General features: G+C 40.0%; 1 protein-coding gene across 5 annotated transcripts in view; it reads left to right on the top strand.

The window, feature by feature from the left end:
- arhgap9 (Rho GTPase activating protein 9) overlaps positions 1–19,098 on the top strand; it is a 32,801-nt gene that overhangs the window by 7,153 nt on the left and 6,550 nt on the right. For 2 of the 5 annotated variants that reach the window (XM_088422733.1, XM_088422732.1), the window contains exons 2-17: positions 2,713–3,044; positions 3,837–4,035; positions 4,114–4,481; positions 6,413–6,670; positions 6,749–6,838; positions 10,218–10,283; positions 13,110–13,256; positions 13,352–13,450; positions 14,053–14,114; positions 14,304–14,391; positions 15,568–15,663; positions 15,749–15,847; positions 15,966–16,071; positions 16,630–16,749; positions 17,705–17,803; positions 18,247–18,324. In XM_088422733.1, coding sequence (XP_088278859.1) covers positions 2,823–3,044; positions 3,837–4,035; positions 4,114–4,481; positions 6,413–6,670; positions 6,749–6,838; positions 10,218–10,283; positions 13,110–13,256; positions 13,352–13,450; positions 14,053–14,114; positions 14,304–14,391; positions 15,568–15,663; positions 15,749–15,847; positions 15,966–16,071; positions 16,630–16,749; positions 17,705–17,803; positions 18,247–18,324 — 2,197 coding nt within the window. In that variant the 5' untranslated portion in view covers positions 2,713–2,822. Of the gene's footprint in view, positions 1–1,458; positions 1,595–2,712; positions 3,045–3,836; positions 4,036–4,113; positions 4,482–6,412; positions 6,671–6,748; positions 6,839–10,217; positions 10,284–13,109; positions 13,257–13,351; positions 13,451–14,052; positions 14,115–14,303; positions 14,392–15,567; positions 15,664–15,748; positions 15,848–15,965; positions 16,072–16,386; positions 16,750–17,704; positions 17,804–18,246; positions 18,325–19,098 lie in introns of those variants that run through there. The other 3 variants (XM_088422734.1, XM_088422731.1, XM_088422730.1) reach the window with 3 other exon arrangements.

Genomic DNA, 19,098 nt, shown 5'->3' with positions numbered 1-19,098 from the left:
TTGTTTACGCAAGTACTATTTAGGGCTATTTTCTTTCGTAATAATAATGGCCACAAATTTCACGACGGACTTTTCTAACTGGATCCAGCAAAATATAATCCTTGTACAGCTTCTAGAAAAGACAGTTTGATAGGGGTTTCGATACGTGGACTGCAAAATCGTTTCCGGACCGAACGGACCGAATCGTTCATATATTTCTTAGACAATTCAGTTTGATATTATGCATTGATAGCTTAATTTTTTTTTTTTTCTGTGACTGTGATGTTTTAATGATCATGCAATCAAAGTAGTAAATTACATAATTGCTCATAAGCAGAGTCCGTTTGGGTAACAACATCAGTTGCTGTTTTTGTGCCACACAATCGTAACAGCCAGCCATTTGCACATGGCCCTCTAATTTTGTCTGAACATAAGAATAAACAATACAGTTTCATTCAACAACATTCTCCTACTGTGAATAGGTTCACCTTTGGGTAATGACAAGTGTAGTGAGAGAAGCGGGTTGATTGCTTATTGCTGTACATTTCGCTCTTTTTTTTTTTTTAAGAAGCAGGTTGTCGCTGCAGCTGAATTACAGCACCACTGCAATGCAATAGGAAATAGAATCTTACTCATGCCTTGAAAAAAACATGCAGTAGCACTTAACATGGAAGATTGCCCCACATAAATACAAATCACTACTTCCAAACATATTTGGTGAACTTGGGTTTGTATGATGGCAGTGAACTCAACTCACGTTGAGTAAGCAGGATATGTACAAATAGTGACTTTTTTAAAACTGTTTTTTTTTAAAGTTTATTACCAAACTAAAAATAAAGCAAATAAAATCACTTTGTGTTTTTAAAACAACTCCAAGAGTTTATTTTTCAGTCTTTTAGCTTATTGCTAATGCTAAATATTATTGCTGCTGTGACGTTATTCTTGAGGAACGGATTGGACAAAAATTTTGCAGTGACACATGTGTAGAAAGACTAATAATACTTCCTGATGAATTCTTCATCCTCTGCAAAAATTGTTGAATACTCGTTCTGTACTGATGGCCCGAGAAGAGTTGAGATGTCCATTTCTTATACTGGCCCTAGATGGATTTAAGAATTCCTTCCTATATGTCTTTTAAAATTATTATAGATTTCTAGTTTGCTCATTCAAGGCACACCATTGTATTTAGACAGAGCCCGTGCTAGTCACACACTAAAATTACTGCGGTACAGTTGGATTTTGGTGTAATTCTTTGCAGCCTAGGATTTCACTGATTCATTGCTGTGCCTTAATAACAGTGAGATTATCAAGGTTGAGCCCGTGAACCCTGCCCTTATTACTCTGCTGTCCCACACAACACGCAGATTTAGCCATGCATTCACATGCTTATCTTTTCATCATTATTTCCTTATCTTGTCTTAACTCAGCATTCGCCTTGTAATACTCTGAGATTTCTTCTTCTTGCCCGTCATTTTCTTGCAGGCTGATTGGGAGCAAGTCTTGTCGCAAGGTGCCCACGGATGCCACACTTGTCCCTTAAGGCCTGTGTTGTGCATGTGTGCATGCAAAGCTGTGATGTTTCAAGCAGAAAGTTTGACTGGTCTTATGCAAGCAGGTGATGGATGCTATTTTGGGCTTCATCCCCTAAAATTTTACAAGCACATAACTTATTCACATACAGGTGGACCCATCCAAAGTCGGAACACTCCCATTAGTGGTAACATTTACAAAAGTCGCATTTCCCGTGAAAATATGCCACCAAAGTATGGCGTTTATGTCTGGTTATCTCTGATGCCGCCACAGAAAAGTACCACCCAAACCCAGAACTTTTCTAATTTGGAGTGACCAGACAAAGCACGAGTGCTGCCCCGAATGATTTAATAAATAAATGGGGGACACCTTCCTGCTCTCTCTACATTAGGTGTCTCTTAAGTGTCCACTATTACTTATTAGTTACTTTAGATTAGAACTTTTGAAGCCCTCAACATACACCACAACTCCCTGAAAATGTACTTCGTATTCCACCGATAGACTGCGATCGAGTTTCCATAGTGGTTTAATCATGGCCAAGACCGCATCAATATTCATAGAGGTGTTTAGTTTGGGGATCCTGAATGTGATACCCCCCAAAACTTCTGTTTTGAATTCATGTGCAACCTATAAGTTCATTAGGGAAATGAGCAAAGTAGTGTTGCGCAGTCAGCACCATTGACTTGTATCAGTTTCTTTATATTTTCTATTTTGTGTCTCTGCCACAACATCGACCTATCTGTCTCTGATACATAGTGATGGGCCATTTGAAAACGTTTCTGGAAATGTATAAATAATTCACAAGTCTCTTACAATAGGAAAAAATAACTTTCTGTTAGCCGCAGCACTCCGATCACTTTAGGAAGAATATTTTAGTCTTCTTGAGGCATGCAACATGTATTAGGGTGTACCCTGCAAAGATTCATCTTTATCACACACACACCAGTGAAATCCTTTAATATCTCATCTCATATTTGCCATGTCATGAGATTAGTCCAAATGCTATGAATGTCTTATTTTCTTCATTATTTTTTACAATCGCGACTATATTTGAACAGAAATATGTCATTTGTCATGCATAGCCAAGGGATGGAAGTGGGGATTGATGACTCACCATAAAACTGCAAACTCTAATAACTCCTCAAGGTCAGAGCACCATTGTTATTTTTAGTAATCTTACAATTTCCCCTGTGGTTTTTCCAGAGCATGGAACTAGCCAAGCTTCAGTCTCCTCCCCTGGCCCACGCTAATCCAAGCAGAATCGCTGTCATCCACCATCGGCGCTCCCTTCGCTGAGCAAGCAGAGAAGAACCATGCTGTCTGGGACATGGCGGCGCTCAATGGGCCACCAGCAACCTTCCGCGGCACCCGTGGTGAATGCCAGGGGGGTGACGCTATGCGGCGTCCCCAGCGGTACAGTGGTTCTCGAGGCCCAATATGATTACAACTACCGCGGTGCTGATGGAAGGCAGGTTTGCATTCGGGAAGGCGAACGCTTCATACTCCTGAAGAAGACCAATGCTGACTGGTGGCAGGTGAGAAAAGACAGTAAATATTTCATGTTTCACCCCTGATAAGAATCAATGATGTGAATTGCAGTTGCTCTGACTAACTCTTTTAAGTTAAACTGGCAACTATAGTAAAGATATTGCTGAGCCTGAAAACTGACTTTTTACTGTCCTGATTAGTTGAGTAGTTTAAAAAGTTCTTATATTGGCTAAAGACCAAATAGCTGGCTCATTATGACCAAACTATTTTTGTGCTATCACACGCCGACTATTTAGTAGCTAAATATTTTATTAACTGGTTAAAACCAGAATGTCAAAGTAGTTTTTGTCGCGAGCCACATTATAGATACGGTTTCCTCCGGAGCATGATTATGACTGTGAAACTATTAGAATTTTTAATTGCCATTATATACAACATGATCATGCATAATACATTTTAAAAGCAGATGTCAAGAATAATATTGTAGCATTTCAGTTTACTATAACATGGGGGTTACAAAAAAAATGCTACAATATCGGAAGACTTTAATTTTTTTACCTGCGACAATTTGAAACTTTGGTATATTTCATCAAGAATCATGGACGTTAGTTCACAAGATTTGCTTTCACAGGCTACATAAAATGATGTGGCTGGCTGGATCGTGCCCCCAAGTGCATGTTTGACACCTATGAGTTCTACAGTTAATGTAACTAATGTATCTAAACAATAATGTTAATGTATCTAAACAATTTAGCTAAGTGAGTAACATTAGTGACACGAGCCACTACTTGTGTCCACAGCAAATGCTAAAATGAGGGTCTGTGTTTGTGGTGCAACAGGTGCGGAGAATAGGGGCTGCAAGTAAAACAAAGCCGCTGTACGTGCCAGCCACATACGTGACAGAAGTTCCTGTCGCGCCCATGCCATCGCCCCAGCGCCTTATCATCTCGGCTTCGCTCAACTCCAACATCCGCATCCTTCCCCAAGTGGCGCTCACGCCAAGCCCCATAGAGGTCGCCTATCACGATCAGCACCAAGGTAAGGTGAGAACAAAAAACATCGAAACTGTTTTTTCCTTTAACATAACCATTGTTCTTTGTACATTTCCATATACAGCAAACAAACCCATCTACCGCTCCATGGAGAACCTCAGCTCCAACAGTGCCTTCAGAGGTCTTGACTCCGACGGAAATATGAGTGGCGTTCGTTTCTCTGCCTCCACGTTCAACTCTTCCGCATCCCCTCCAGGCCACCTCACGATTCCCGGGAACGCCCCCGTCTCGCAAACGGCACCGTGCAATGCCAGGGTGGTCCCCATGATCACCCGCAGCCAGAGCCAAAGCAACCTGACGGACAACGTGGTGGAGAATCCTTACGACGAGGTCGGCGGCAGCTTCAGCAGCCACGTCAACTACAGGCTCCCAAAGAAGTCCTGCAGTCAGTGGGACATGGTGGGATCTGCAGGCAAGAACAACCACCTACAGGTAGGGACTAGCAATGCGGGTGGGGAGGTGTTTGCATGCATTTAGCATATTTTTATTGGATATATATATATATATATATATATATATATATATATATATATATATATATATATATATATATATATATATATATATATATGTATATATATATATATATATATATTAGGGATAAAATTACTATTGCTGTTCGCCTTAATTACAACAAATGGCGATACCAATTCAAATAACTATGCCTCTTTCTTCCATTCGAGCGATTGGTATGGCAATGAATCAAAATAAAAATTAAACTTGACTGTCATATATAAATATTCTAACATTCACCATAAGAAATGGAACACATGAAAATTATTTCCCCCTAAACAGGCATTAAAACACCGATCAAGAGAAATATTGAGAGCTAAAGCATGCAGTTTTATTTCATTTTCATCAGTCATTTACAGACCTGTGTCGATGCTTGTGTGATGTTGCAGTCTGTTCCCAAAGTCAAATGGCGGTCGTGAGCAGATGCGCAAAGAAAGTTTCAGTGTTTGTCCAAAGGTTTCTCATGTTTGGTTTTCGGTTTCGGGAAAACAGACTTTTTTGGATGCCAAGAAATTTGTTAGTCTTCCGGTTTTGTTTAATCTTGGTACTGGAGTCCATTAAAATGTTCAAGTTCCATCTCATCTCTAACATCCAGAAATATAAAGTAGGTCATACTTGTCTACTGTATGCTTATTTTTTTTAATCTCCGTGCCCTTAACCATCTGCTCATCTTTGATAGGAAAAGCAATTCTCTATTAATAGTACAGCATATTTCAAAATGTTCAAAGTGGGTTTCTTCTTCACCATCCAGCATGACATACTACAGTAGCTGAGGGTGCGTTTCATTCACTGTCTGTGCCTTTAATAATCCCCCTAGAGAATCAATCATGTCAGCCATGACGTCAGGGCATCCCAGAATTACATCAGAGTCCATGCAAGTCGTTTATTCTCTCTCTCCATCTCCCTTCCAACTGAACTCATTGTGCGTTTAATCCCAGTAAGCTGGACATGCAGCTCTTTATCCCGTGAAATGTCTCTCACAAATACAGTTTGTTGGCATGAAGGAGAGAACTCTCACATTTTGCAAAGGTTGTTTCTAAATCAATGTTAGTTTTTCCACAGTGAATTTTCAGATCATTTGTAGTTTCCAACAGTAGAAGCTGTTTCTATAAAGTACGTAGATATTAAAGATTTAGACCAGTTTTCATTAAAAAGGAATGCATTCAATGATTGTACATATCAAAAACTTGCAAATGAATGTGTTAAATTAAAAAAAATATATGCATAAACAAGTACTAGAATATTGGGAAAAAAATCTGCTGGATTGAATGAGTTAAACGTCTCTCACCACAAGTCAGGAGAGATAGGCTCCGTCTCACACTAATGTAGATAGATGGTACAGTATATAAAATGGATGAACGGATTTATATCTCATTACTCATTTTCAGAATGTAATAGGTAGCCAAAGTACCCAGAGAAAAGCCATACAACCACTGGTTAAAATGTGCAAACTCAACACAGGAAGTCAGAATGGAGATTTGAACCAAGAACCTCTTAGCTGTAAAGCAGTGATGCTGTGAGGCGGCCATGCCACAATGTTCTCGTTTGGAAGTGCATGCTGTATGTGCCAAGTTTATTTAAAAAAATAAAAAGATCTTCATTTCATGTCCTCCCAATAACCTCTGGTCTTAATCCACAGTGTGACGTATTACTGCATTGCTTGTTGGATTTATGCTCTTAAAGCGTCACAATTTAACATGAAAGCAACAAGCCATAAACATGATCCCATTTGCATTTTAATATGAATGAATTACACAGCTACAGTAATTGCCTATGTAAATCACATAACATGTATGAGATCTCAGCACATTTTAAAAGCATTAATTGATATACCCATTGTCTTTCTCCAGGTCCCGACCGAGTCCTATCTGTCCCAGCTCTCTTGGCAGGACTCACCCCTCTACCAGCACCCACAGGTAGACAGGCGTCCTTCGCAGACGGAGCCTCCCAGTCCGAGTCCTGGCCAGCAGCCTCTGCAGGTCATGGACTTGTGGGAGCAGTATGTGGACCCATCTTCTCTGAGAAGCTACTACGTCAACAGCATCACCAAGGAAAAATCCTGGAAGCCTCCTCGGAGAGCCCGTGGAGGCACCGGCGTCAACAAGCAGGTTCGCTGTTCATTCATCATGGCATTATTGGTTGAAAGTGTGCTATTTCTCTATTTCCACAATCTATCTCTCTTCCAGGCCATTCCAACGCAAACTAAAATGTTATCAAGAGAAACAAGCCACCTGACGCTGCAGCTTCCTGCAACTGGCAACGGTACTATGCACAGGGTAAGCCTTCTGCATATGTCAATCACTATAAATGCGTTGTTCAAAAATACAGATATTAATGACATTGGGAGAGTCATGTTGTCATAAAAACTTGTCCGGTGGCTTCATTATTTGTTTAAAAAAATGTCACCCGAAATGTGTTTGTACACATACAAAACTTGAATTTGAGCTCAAGTGAGTCCACTTTTCTAACTAGTAGTTGATAACAAATTACTATGATTAATACTTTTTAAAACACATGTTCTACTTGCCGTTGACTGAAAATGACATCAGTTGTGCTCTTGGATGGAGAAACGACCAATCGCGGCTCTCCTGTATATCACGTGACATTTCCAAGCTGAACAGTTATTGGCCATCGCGTGAGTCTTCAGCGCTTGTGATGTCATTTTAACTCCACAGCAAGTGGCAAAATGTGTTTTCAAAAGTATTAATTGTACACGAAAAGTTTAATTATACAGCAAATAATAACGTTTTATTGCGGAAAATAGCTAAATAAGTGAACTAGCTTTTACATAGTTGATTTTGAACCACATTTTTTTAGGTGTTGTCCTTTAATCTCTTAAAATGATTTTGATTTAATTCAGTTGTACAAGTTATTAGTCGTATTAATAGTAGGCAAAATTTTGAAAGAATTTGTGTGGATATCAGTTTTTTGTATCACGGGCATTCATCAGTGGTGGGTAGACATTTTATATCCATTGTACATTCATTTCTGCAAGGATTCCTCTCAAGTGCTTTTACTGGTCTTATGGGCCACAAGTGTGCTCATCTGGTTCAGAATGTTGCAACATTGTTTTAATTAGGCACTCCCACAGTAATCATGAGTTATTAACAACATTATTATAATTCATGTGCCAGTGTGTGCTTAGACAAATAGCCGGGCCTCTACATGCCTAGAATAAAACAAGAGCGAGATAAAGTATTAACATTAGCGAGCCTCCGAAGTCATTGCCGGGCTCATCCAGAGTGCACCGAGGCTCCGGACGAGCGCTGCGCACCAGATTAAGAGCTGGGCGAAATTAAAAAGTAGGATTACATCTCAGGAGTTGCTCCATCATTGCTGACTGACTCTAACTGCCCCCGTGACGCATTTACAACGGGCTAATCCCCCCGCAGGGAATAACGAGGTAATGCCTCTTTGATCAGATGCAGACCAGCACAAGCCATTAGAACCCGTGTGTGTTTTAAAACCCAAAATATTGCTACATCTAAATCGCTCATCTGTCTTAAACCTCTTCTTGACCCCTGCAGTTTTAATTCACCAGTTTGGACAGCTTTTAAACAATGCAAACCCTCGGTGTTGCATTTCTTGGGCCGATTTAGGATCGTTTACTTTGGGTGACGTGGCGAACGTCACATCAGCGTTGATACTAGTGACATGCCAAACTAGCCTTGGGCTGATCCTCACTGTCCTAAATGAGCGTTTAGGGATTTCTTGTTGCATCACCCTTGCGTCAGAGTTGTATCAACGATTATAACACTCATCAAAAATACATTGTATGAAAAAAAAACACCATCGAAGGTGTGATTCCCTTGTCAAGGTGGTGCCACGTGGATTGACCCATATATGTCGCTTTACATTCTGGAGTGCAGGGGCTAACCGAGCAGTTGTGTGCTTGTGTGTCACATGATTCAGTAATAATTCATAGTTAACGTGTTTTTTTAAAACCTCATTTATCTGAGCACTCTTCTGAATTAATACATTGTATGTAACATACTCTTGCTCTATTCCTAATTCTCTACACATGCAATTGTACACTGTATTGTATCATGGTAGCTTAGCTTACGATATAATGCATCTCGACTTCAATCGTGAAAAACCTTTTAAATGCCCAAACATTCTTACCACGATGAAATTGATAAAAAAAAAGGCTTTTTGGTATTATATTTGAAGCCAATAACACATGGAACACTCCAATATGAATGATGTTTAAAATTAAAGGGTGGTGGCGGAGGGGGAGCAAACCAGATCGAGACTTATGTCATCAGTAATATGCATGGCATCCGGTCCACACTTCTACAACAATATCCTCACATTTTTACAGTCATCGCCCAGCATTAATTTTTTCTTTAGAATTCTACAAATATTTCACCATAACGTGAAGGTGCAAATTCATTAAATACATTTAAAAAAAAAAGTGTATTATTCAGCCATGTTGCTTTGGAACAATTCTGAGATTTTAGTTGTAAAGCTGTGCTAAATGTCATTCCATGGACAGTTTTACAACTTACTCTTCGACCACTGACAAGCAGGCTCCTTTTTCTGTCATCAATGCTTTAAGAAAGGGCTTTCTCACGGTGGGGAGTATTGCATCATCACGCCATTAAAAAGGTGAAACACTGGTCTCCACTACAAAGTTGGTAAAGCAGTGGCAGTACAGTTGACAGTTGGAGTCCACAGTTCCAAAGATTCCTTGTGTAGTTGGTACCAACTGGGGGGTCTTTGGAGTGCCAAAACCCTGATCACAACTCAATTTGTGATGTCACAGTTAAAAAAGCAGAAATCTCGATGACAAAATTCAAGTAGATTGCTGAAAGTATGTGATCATCTACAGTGGCTAATATATTTTTGCCATTTTGCATGATAGGGGTGGAAGCACTGGTGAATCCTGAAAAGTGCTGAGTGCAATAATGGACGGCCATTGAATTGGAAGTAGACTGATTTATACCAGTAGTTATGCAAAAGATATACCTATTAACATCTTGAACTAACTCAAAATTTGTCAGTCTTTCATATAAAACTTGTGGTGGGGGTGCTTTCATATTTCTGTTACCATACGAATTTAAATGGCAAGTTCCGCACAGGTCATGCATTGGCACCATGAAAGCAGTTGAGCTGCGGTTGCCGTGGCGATATGACTGGTGTCACACGGACCGAGTTGCGCGCACACCTTCCTTGTTGTGCTGCTGTACGTGCTGATAAAGGCTGCTTCCCCCTACAATGGGGAAGTACGGCCAACCCAGCAAGGAAGGAGCGACGAGACATTCTGTCTCTTTGAAATGCGGCATGAAAACGAGTGTTGTCCTGACACGAGACGACACATAGGCGACACAAGCGGCAAGCCAGATGAGAATTTAGGTCTTGTGGTAATGGACACATTCGCAGTAAGTCTTTTTACACATAAATGTTTCATTGGAACTCGATGCAGGAATTAATTTCAAGTTTGGCTCGGCCTTTCAGTGGGCCCAACTTTGCGTGTGTCATTATGGCGGCTCACCCCAGTACATTGATGGGCTGGCAGGATGTGAGCAGTACACTTCAAAAAGTTAAAAAAAACCCCGGCAAAACTCTTTTTGTTTTTACTGACCAGTTTTAGTCAGCATTCTTCACTTTTATTTTTTCTTCAGGCCACAAATTGAACTTTCTGTCTTTTTCTAGCTCTCACCTGATTTTCTGTTTGGGAGCCACCAGAGAAACACAGACGGCAGCTGGCGGATGAAACAGGTGAAAGTCTCATTTTTCTCCTCACTTCATTGGCAAAAAGGGAACGCGATGAGTGTCACCTTGAATTTCACGTGGCACACAAAAGAATAGATGGTGCTTTGTACCACCTCATGATGTTCTTTCAGCACAGCAGGAAGAAAAAAAGGTTATTCAGACTTTAGAAATTGTCACTACATGAGAGGGTTTTCAACTTCCTCCTGTGACTGAAGCACAAGCAAGGCACTATCTCCATTTCTATGTTGCAAAAGTGATTTTATTCACGTTAGAATATTTTAAACAATGTATGTGCCTTGAAGCCACTCATTTTTTTTCTGAGGTTGCCTTATCTCACCTGTAGAACTCTACTTGAGAAAAGACCATGAGAAAACTAGCATTAGATTTGCTAGAAAAGCTATCAGTTTGATTTCACATTTGATCATGTTAAATTGTTGAACGTTTAAAATGTTTTGCATTTGTGAACATGCTCTAACAAAAGAAACATTCTTTTTGAAATATGTATGTACAGTATTTCTATTATTAAGTTAATTCTAGTTAATGCTAGGAAAACATATTTCAAAGCTAATTTGCTATCAGATTACTTAAAGCTAACACCATAGAAGGAATAAAAACCAAAACTAAAATTTGTTTTTGGATGTAGTTTTCCTCCGCTATTCATGCAGGATAGAGTTTGAGCTTTGTTGTAAACTGAAAATCTGCAAGAAATTGGCGCTAAAAAGGTTTATAAATGATATCAGATACAAAAGCATGGCGGCTATTACACTGAAAAAAAAAAACAATCGAGTGTATCTTCTTCGAAAAAGTATTCCAACTAATTGCATCTTATTATCCAATATTTAGATCAAGACATTTTTAAAACAACATAAAAATACAATGTTTGTTCTAACGACTTGATGATGTAATGATTTTGTTGCAATCCATCAAAATAAATGGAGGTCCTTTTTTTCAGTATAGCCAGAAAACTGAAGGCATAACTCAAGTCATAAATTGTTTATTCTCTGCGAAAAACGACTAATATTGAACAGTTGTGGCGGTTTTCCTCATATATGGCTGTATAAAAATACCCCTTTGGTGGACTAGGCATGCACACCACAACAAGCTGCATAATGCGGTAGCATTAAATGAATTATGATGCACAAGCTGTTATTTCTTCTTCTTCTCCTTTCGGCTTTTCCCTTCAGGGGTCGTCACAGCTAATCAACTACCTTCATCCAAGCCTGTCTCCTGCATCCTCTCTTTATCTTTTCTTCCTGTATCTTCACTTTTCCACTTGGATCCCTTTGATTCATACACATATACTCCGTCTTGCTTCGGCTAACCTTCATTCCTCTCTTTTCCGGAGCCAGCCTCCATCACTTTAGCTTCTCCTCCAGCAATAGATCACAATTTCATCTGCAAACATCATAGTCCATGCAGATTCCTCATCTGTCATTCTGTCCATCACCACAGCTACCAAGAAGGAGATCCGAGCTGATCCTTGATGCAGTCCCACCTCCACCTTGAACTCTTCTGTCACACCTACGGCACATCTCATCACCGTCATACTCTCCTCATACATGTCTTGCACTGTTCTAACATACTTGTCTGCCCCTCCAGACCTCCTCATTAAATACCACAGTTCATCCCTAGGCACCTTGTCACAAGCTTTATTCAGATCTACCAAGACACAATGTAGCACCCTCTGATCTTCTCTGTACTTTTCTATCAACATCCTCAAAGCAAATCGTGCATCTCTAGTACTCTTTTTTTTGGCAGGAAACCAATTCTATCATTTGCATTCTAGTACTGTCTTTAATTATATAACTATGATTTGTAAACTGAGGAACACTGCACTAGAAAAACAGTCGGGTCAAAAATAACCCAAATAGTGTCAAAAAGAGGCCAAGCAACCCAGTTTTTGATTTAGGCCAAAATGTGTCAAAAAGAATAACCCAGAAATCAACCCACAAAAGTAACCAATTTTGGGCTGTTTTCAATAGGGTTTGTCAACCTGTTTTTAACTCAATTTAGGTTGTTTTTGTTTATAGTTTGCTGTCTTGAGATTAGACCATCATTTTTTTTTCTTTGTTTTCAATTTTTCTCCACTTACGGCCTAGTCCTTACCTACTCCACTGTATTTATTTTGTGTAGCTGTGAAGAGAGAAGTGAAACTGGGGCTTTTAAGGAGTCAATTCATCTCATGAAAAAAAAACGAGCCCCCCTTATTAGCTTTGCTACAGCCGCGTCTATTCACTGTATTCCGGCGGAATGCATTCAAGTAACGCCAGCTACACGCTTTAAGTTTCCAGGAGATCAGCATTTATGCATATTAAGGTGGTGAAATAGCAACTCATGTTAAGACAAAAAAAAAAGTGGTTACCCAAGCAGCTCTTAGTGCTACATGTTGCATCACAGTAGGGTGTTGGTGCATTTGGTTTAAAGTCTCTGTTGTAAAGGCCTCCTCTTAGCTCTGAGTTGCTTAATCTCCCTTGCTTGAAGAGTTGCAAGTTTCTGTGATGTATGGGGCGATTGTTGAGAGAAGTGGGTTACAGGAGTTGAGGAAAGGTACTTAATTATGGCTACCTTGGCATGAAAAGTTGTGCGACCGTACGTGCATGATTGTACGTGATTGCATTTTGGGTATGGCAACTTCCTGAGCGGTTAATGCCAAAATGCAGTGGAAAAGCAGTTTCAAATGAGTAAATGATTGCATGATGAATTGTGCAAATACAAAACATAAGAAGGAAAAACAAACAAATGGCACTTGTGGAGTTTAATTATTTTCCACGCAATAACCCAAATTTTGTATTTGTTTTCCTTGCCCGTTGCACTTTTCCCGTGTTCGCGAAGAGCATGCAGCGCGCCGCGTCCTCCGACACCATTTGCACGATGGCGCTTGGAACCGCCGGCCCCCCGTGTCACGACTCTGCCCCCCCGCATGACGCCAAGCAACACCTGTCACATTCGCAGTCCATGATCCTGCCAGAGAACGGCAAGGTATCCCCACCTCGCCAGCCTCGTTATTACCCCTCCTATGTTTTTGTACTCAGAATTGTGCATGGCCAATACTCCCATTTCCTGGTTTCTTTCAGCTCGTCCGGCCGTGTGGAGACTACTCGTGCAACGTGACCAACATCGTTGTGGAACCGCCGTCTCCCGAGAGCTCTCCGGACGTCGACGGCGGCACTCCGGTGAGTGGAAAATGACATCACCTTTTTACTTTCACATCAATTATCCCATTTATTTCTTCTTCTGTTGAAGTGTATTTTTCAAGGACTTCTTTTCTTCTGCACATTAAAAGGACGGCGTTAACTTTTGAAGTACTTTTTCCCCCCATTCCCAAATGATAAGCCTGTCATTGCGAACTCACTCAAAAGAAAGTTTTCAATACATTGTAAAGAATAGTATTCGAATAAAATAAAAAGAGATTCAAATCCAATACCTTTTGAATGTGAGGCAGCTCTGATAAGGACTATGCAAACCTCATTTTGATAATTCTGAGAAAATTAACATGTATTTACCCAGACTTAAAATTGTCCCCTCTCCTTCATGTTGGCAACGTCACGCTGCAGCTCTGCTTACTTTTTGCCTTTGGCACAGTAGTTTCACTTTTAATCCTTTAAAATAGTAAATCTTTCCCCATCTTCTCTGCCAAATCAGAGGTGAAGAAATTTGAATGTGTGGATGGTATTATGCAAAATAACCACCCGTCTTGGCAGGCACTCCAGAAACATAACTATGTGTAACCAAGCAGTAAGAAATGTCTGTTTGACACAATACGTCCACTTGCCAGGAGTTGGAGAAAGCTGGCCTCTTGAACAAGACCAAGATTGCAGAAGGAGGCCGGAAACTCAGGTGACCCCTTTTATAGATTTATAGCGCTTACAGAATAATGCAATGGAAACTCATACCAGTGTAATATGTTACAATATGTACAATATGAATATGTTACAAACTATGAAAGGTCATCTAGCTCTTTGTTTCATCCTTGCCCAAGGAAACTGAAATTGAATATAATAATAAATAAAACAACTTGTGATGCAGAAAAAATTGGAGTCCTTCCTGGGTGGTGCTGGTCGGAAACAGCTTGGTTTTCTTCAAAGATCCAAAATCACAGACACCATCCAGCTGGGTAAGACCCTGCAAAAGTCATATAGTGCCTTGAGATATGAGTGACTGAATGTACCTTTGTTTTCACAAGCTTGAGATACAAGCAATGGATGGTGGCATTGAACTCAACAAGTAGCAGTTTGATGGATAATGAAGAATTCTTCCAAAAGAGATCAAAATCTGTATATTTCTACACTAAGTTGAAGCATATTCAGTCAAACTACATCGCCTGGAAAAAATTATGGAATCACCAGTCTCTGAGGATGTTCATGCAGTTGTTTGATTTTGTAGAAAAAAAGCAGTTCACAGACGTGACACCAGCCTAACGTCATTTCAAATGGCAACTTCCTGGCTTTGAGAATCACCAAAAGAAATCAAGGAAAAGAAGATGTGGTAGTCACTAACAGTTAGTTGTTTTTTTTATGACAAGCAGAAGTCAAAATTGTGGAATCACTCAATTCTGAGGAAAAAGTCATGGCGTCATGCTGTGAATTTCCATTTCCAAAACTAACACTTGCATCACATTAGAGCTGCTCGTTAGTTAAACAGGAGTGATCACACCTTGGAGAATTGTTGCACCCAGCGGACTGACATGAATCACGTCTCCAAAACAAGAAATAAAACGAGAGGATTACAGTAGCAAACTTTTTTCAAAAAGTCCATCAACAGGGAGTGTTGCAAAAGCTGATCAAATCTGGATCAAGTACAAACAACATGGGAAGATCGTTAAAGGCAGAAAACTCAAAGCAGTATGGCTGTCACTACATCTCCGATAAATGCACAAGTCTACTTTGACATTTTGGACACTTTTCTTTTCCCATCAATTGGAACGGGCGTTAGGGGATGATGAAATCGCTTTTCGGGATGACAATTGCATCTTGCCATAGAGCAAAAAAAAAAACCGTGAAAACATTCCTTGAAGAAAGACACATAAGGTCAATGTAAACTGCCTTCAAATAGTCCAGATCTCAACACAACAGAAAATCTGTAGTGGATGTTGAAGAAAATAGTCCATGACAAGGCGCCAACCTGCGAAGCTGATCTGGCAAAAGCAATCAAAGAAAGTTGTTTCATAAAGCCCAAAAGTTGACGTTTGAAAAAAAACTGCAGAAAGGGAAATTTCCTACAAAGCAATGCTGTCAGCTTAGAATTGGTCCGATATTTATATTTATTCATTCATTCGCGCATTTGACATTAGAAACCAGGAAACAGTCGCCCGGAAAGCAGTGTGGACCTAAGAGGAGCCAAACTCCATTGGGCCAATGAGCTATCGAGCAAGAAAAATGTCTTCAAGGTAAGTAAATACAGATGAAGAGTTTAAAAGCACTACTTTTTAAACACTCAGAGGATTACATTGAATTTGCCAACGCGTGTTCCAGCTAAGGACGGTGACGGGCAACGAATTCCTGCTGCAGTCAGAGACGGACTCCCTGATCAAGGAATGGTACCACACCATCCAGAATGTGATTGACAGACTGGTGAGGCATTGGAAGATCCCTTTTTTTAGGTCCATTTAACTGCTTGAAATGAATGTTTACAAACATTTCTCCGGTACGGCATATGGTGTCTCGCATGGCGCTTTTCTGGTTCTCTCAGGACCGTGAAAACCCGCTAGACAACGTCTTGCTTTATTCCTTGAGGAGGGCGGGCAGCCTGGAGATGCTCGAGCACAGTGGCGATGAGGACGACAGGAGGACGTCTCGTAAGTTGCTGTTTTTTGGGTGTCCACCAAACTGCTTGCCACCTTTCTTTCCTTATTTCTTTCTTACTTATCTTTCTGGGAACTTTTATCTTACTCCTCTACTTTCATAGATATAATGCTTTTACTCCAGTAGATTTTCTGAAACTATTTTCAATACGTTGGCACGTCGTTTGGCATGTCAAGATGGCGGTAATACAGCATTTTTGTACAGGTGTTATCGAGTCTAGCCGTAATCAAAGACCACTGTAAAATGTGCACTTCTCCTATAATCACCATCATCATCATCATCGTGGCTTTTTTTCAACCTCCGCGCAGGGTTCTTACACCCCGCCATCCTCTCTTCCATCCTCTCCTCCATCCAGCCTGCTTATATTTTAGCTTGGCCGCCGTGGCAGCTCATCCCGCCATCAGCCTCGTCGCACCTGCGGCGTCGCCCGGCACTCCCGCTTTTTGTCCTCACCACCATTCCCTCGCATCTGCTGGGATACCCCGCACTGACCTCCTCGTCCTTCTTCCCTTCCTCTTCTTCCTCCTCCCCATCCTTTGCAACCCTCGCAGTCCCTCGTTCGGCATCCAACCTGGAGAACACAGAGAAGAAGCGGGTGAAAACCCGCCTGAAGAAACTCATTCTGAAAAGGCCTCCGCTGCAAGCCCTGCAGGAGAAAGGACTCATTAAAGGTAAAGCAATTCATTTGGATGGTGTCTTCCGAGTGTCATTCATTTCTGTTTTGGCGATAAAATGTAAATTGTGAATTAAAAGTGACTGACCAAGGAGATGTTTTTTGTCCAGTTAACATTTAATATGATAGCGCATATCCCAATCATAATTTCAATCTAACTGGGAGGAGAACAAAACAGGAAGTGGAAAACATCACAATCAGAATATCCAGAGCCCATTCCTAGTTCCTCGCTCCTCTAAACATTGAATGTGAGCCAGAAGTTGATTTTACCCTGCCAAATGAATGATCGTCTCAGTTGCCTTAAACCCGCATCCGGGTGAAAGAATAGAGCATGGAGAAGCTACGACGGGCTAGCTTAATTCGAAGGACGTCGGATGTATCCTCTGCGAAAGAAAAACAAAAAAGAATATCAGGCTAAAATTTAGGCACTGAATGGTCACCCCCCCACACACATTTTCACCTCATCCAAATCTTGCGCTCTGCAAAAAGTTTGGACATGGCTGAGAAAAAGTCATATTTGTTTATTATGATAGAAAATGAAATATTCAATCGATTTTAAAATATTTTCCATGGGTTGAAAAATATGTAGGAAAATTGCTTTTTACAGCAGATGACGTCAAGATAAGAAAATACGTTGCCAGGTATTTTAAAACTGTATTCTAGTTCCAATAAATCAATTATTTAAAGACAAACTTGAGGAAAAACATACATTTTACTAAAACATTTTTATAAGGAAAATAAAGGTCGGATTAAGGAACATCTATTGGCAGCAAGCTATACTTTATCCAGTACTTAATCCAGTACAATGCTTTTCTACCACAGTTCAGTTGTATTTAACCTCTGTGCAATTCATTCACATTGTTCCTTTTTCAGGTTTTGTCAAAATAGAATTTGCATTTAACTCCAATGAAATAAAAGTCGTGTGTGTGTGCGTGTGTGTCGCTTCACATCAGATCAGGTGTTCGGCTGTCGTCTGGAAATGCTGTGCGAGCGGGAGAAGAGCACGGTGCCTCGCTTTGTCAGGCTATGCACCGAGACTGTGGAGAGGAGAGGTAAAATGCAGCAGTCGACTATTTTCTCAGTCCACGAGTCGTATAAAGAAGCTTTCTGCTTTATTTCTGCTGTAAGATGAAATATAGATGATGTGCCCTTCTGCAGAGCAATTTTTACGACATGTGGAGACTTAGCCTTGTGTAGGAGAAAGTACATAGTCTGATTGTTCTCCCTTACCTGGCAGCTCACCTGTGCCCAGCATATTATATTGGAAGGAACATTTTAACGCACATTACAACACAATAATGTATAGAAAATGAAAATACTTGAATTCTTCCTATTCTTTGGCTTATACAGTATTTATTGCCGCACTGACATTTGCTTAGAGTGCAAAAATTTTGGAGTACTTTTAGATGTTTTTTTTTTTTTTTTTTTGGATAATTTTTTTGAGTTTTGCAGTCATTCTTTTTAATTGTTTGTGTGCTATGATATAATTTGTCAGGATTGGACACGGATGGCATCTACAGGGTTTCTGGAAACTTGGCAGTCATTCAGAAACTACGCTACCTGGTCAACCATGGTGAGGATTCATGTTTTTATTGTGACTTCAGCTCTTTAATGGTGGAATTACAAACAGACAGTCCAGTGTGCTCAACATTGGATTTCGGATGTCAGTCTCGGGCTGTTTCATTTGAATGTATTGCTGGATTGAAAGACTTTTTACAGAGTATACATTTTTCTTCTTTTTTTTTATTTTTTATTTTTTTATGTTTACACATGGTACTTAATGTCTCTGCAATCTACTATGGCGTATAACTCATTAATCTTTTACCAAGAAATGATGATGCTGCTTCAGCGCTTTTCATTTTTGGCAGAAATAGAAAAAAAAAAGTGATTAAAGTCAACTAGAACATTTGTCCTTTATGTTAGGCTAAATAAACTTTGGTTCCAGGTGTGTACTGACTCTCATTTAACATGATTTTATTCTTGACGCAGACATTTCTCTAATTTATAAGGGTGTGCACACTTTTCCAACTCCATCTTCTCACTCGTTTCTTTTTTAATTACCCTCTCAAAAAACTTTCAAATAATTAGCATTGTAAAGGCCATATGAGGAAAAAGGCTTCGAAATGAATTATCTTGGTTGCATGTTTTTTAACATCATAAAAACTTGCCATTTGAATCGGGTGTAATTAACGAGAGCAGATTTAATTCTTGCTGGTTAGACTTCAGAGACTGGAACCCACATTTCAATGTGGATCAAAACGGGCTTTCCTAGTTCACACACACATTTTTCAAATCATAATTCTCTATTTATTGTTATTTTTGTTTGATTTTCCATGCGCTTAAGGTG

This window comes from Hippichthys cyanospilos, chromosome 9, assembly GCF_059441005.1.
Source record: "Hippichthys cyanospilos isolate Australia breed blue-spotted pipefish chromosome 9, RoL_Hcya_1.0, whole genome shotgun sequence".
NCBI classification, from domain to species: Eukaryota; Metazoa; Chordata; class Actinopteri; order Syngnathiformes; family Syngnathidae; genus Hippichthys; species Hippichthys cyanospilos.
Note: the sequence above shows the minus strand (reverse complement) of the source record. Positions and strands in the feature narration are given on the sequence as shown.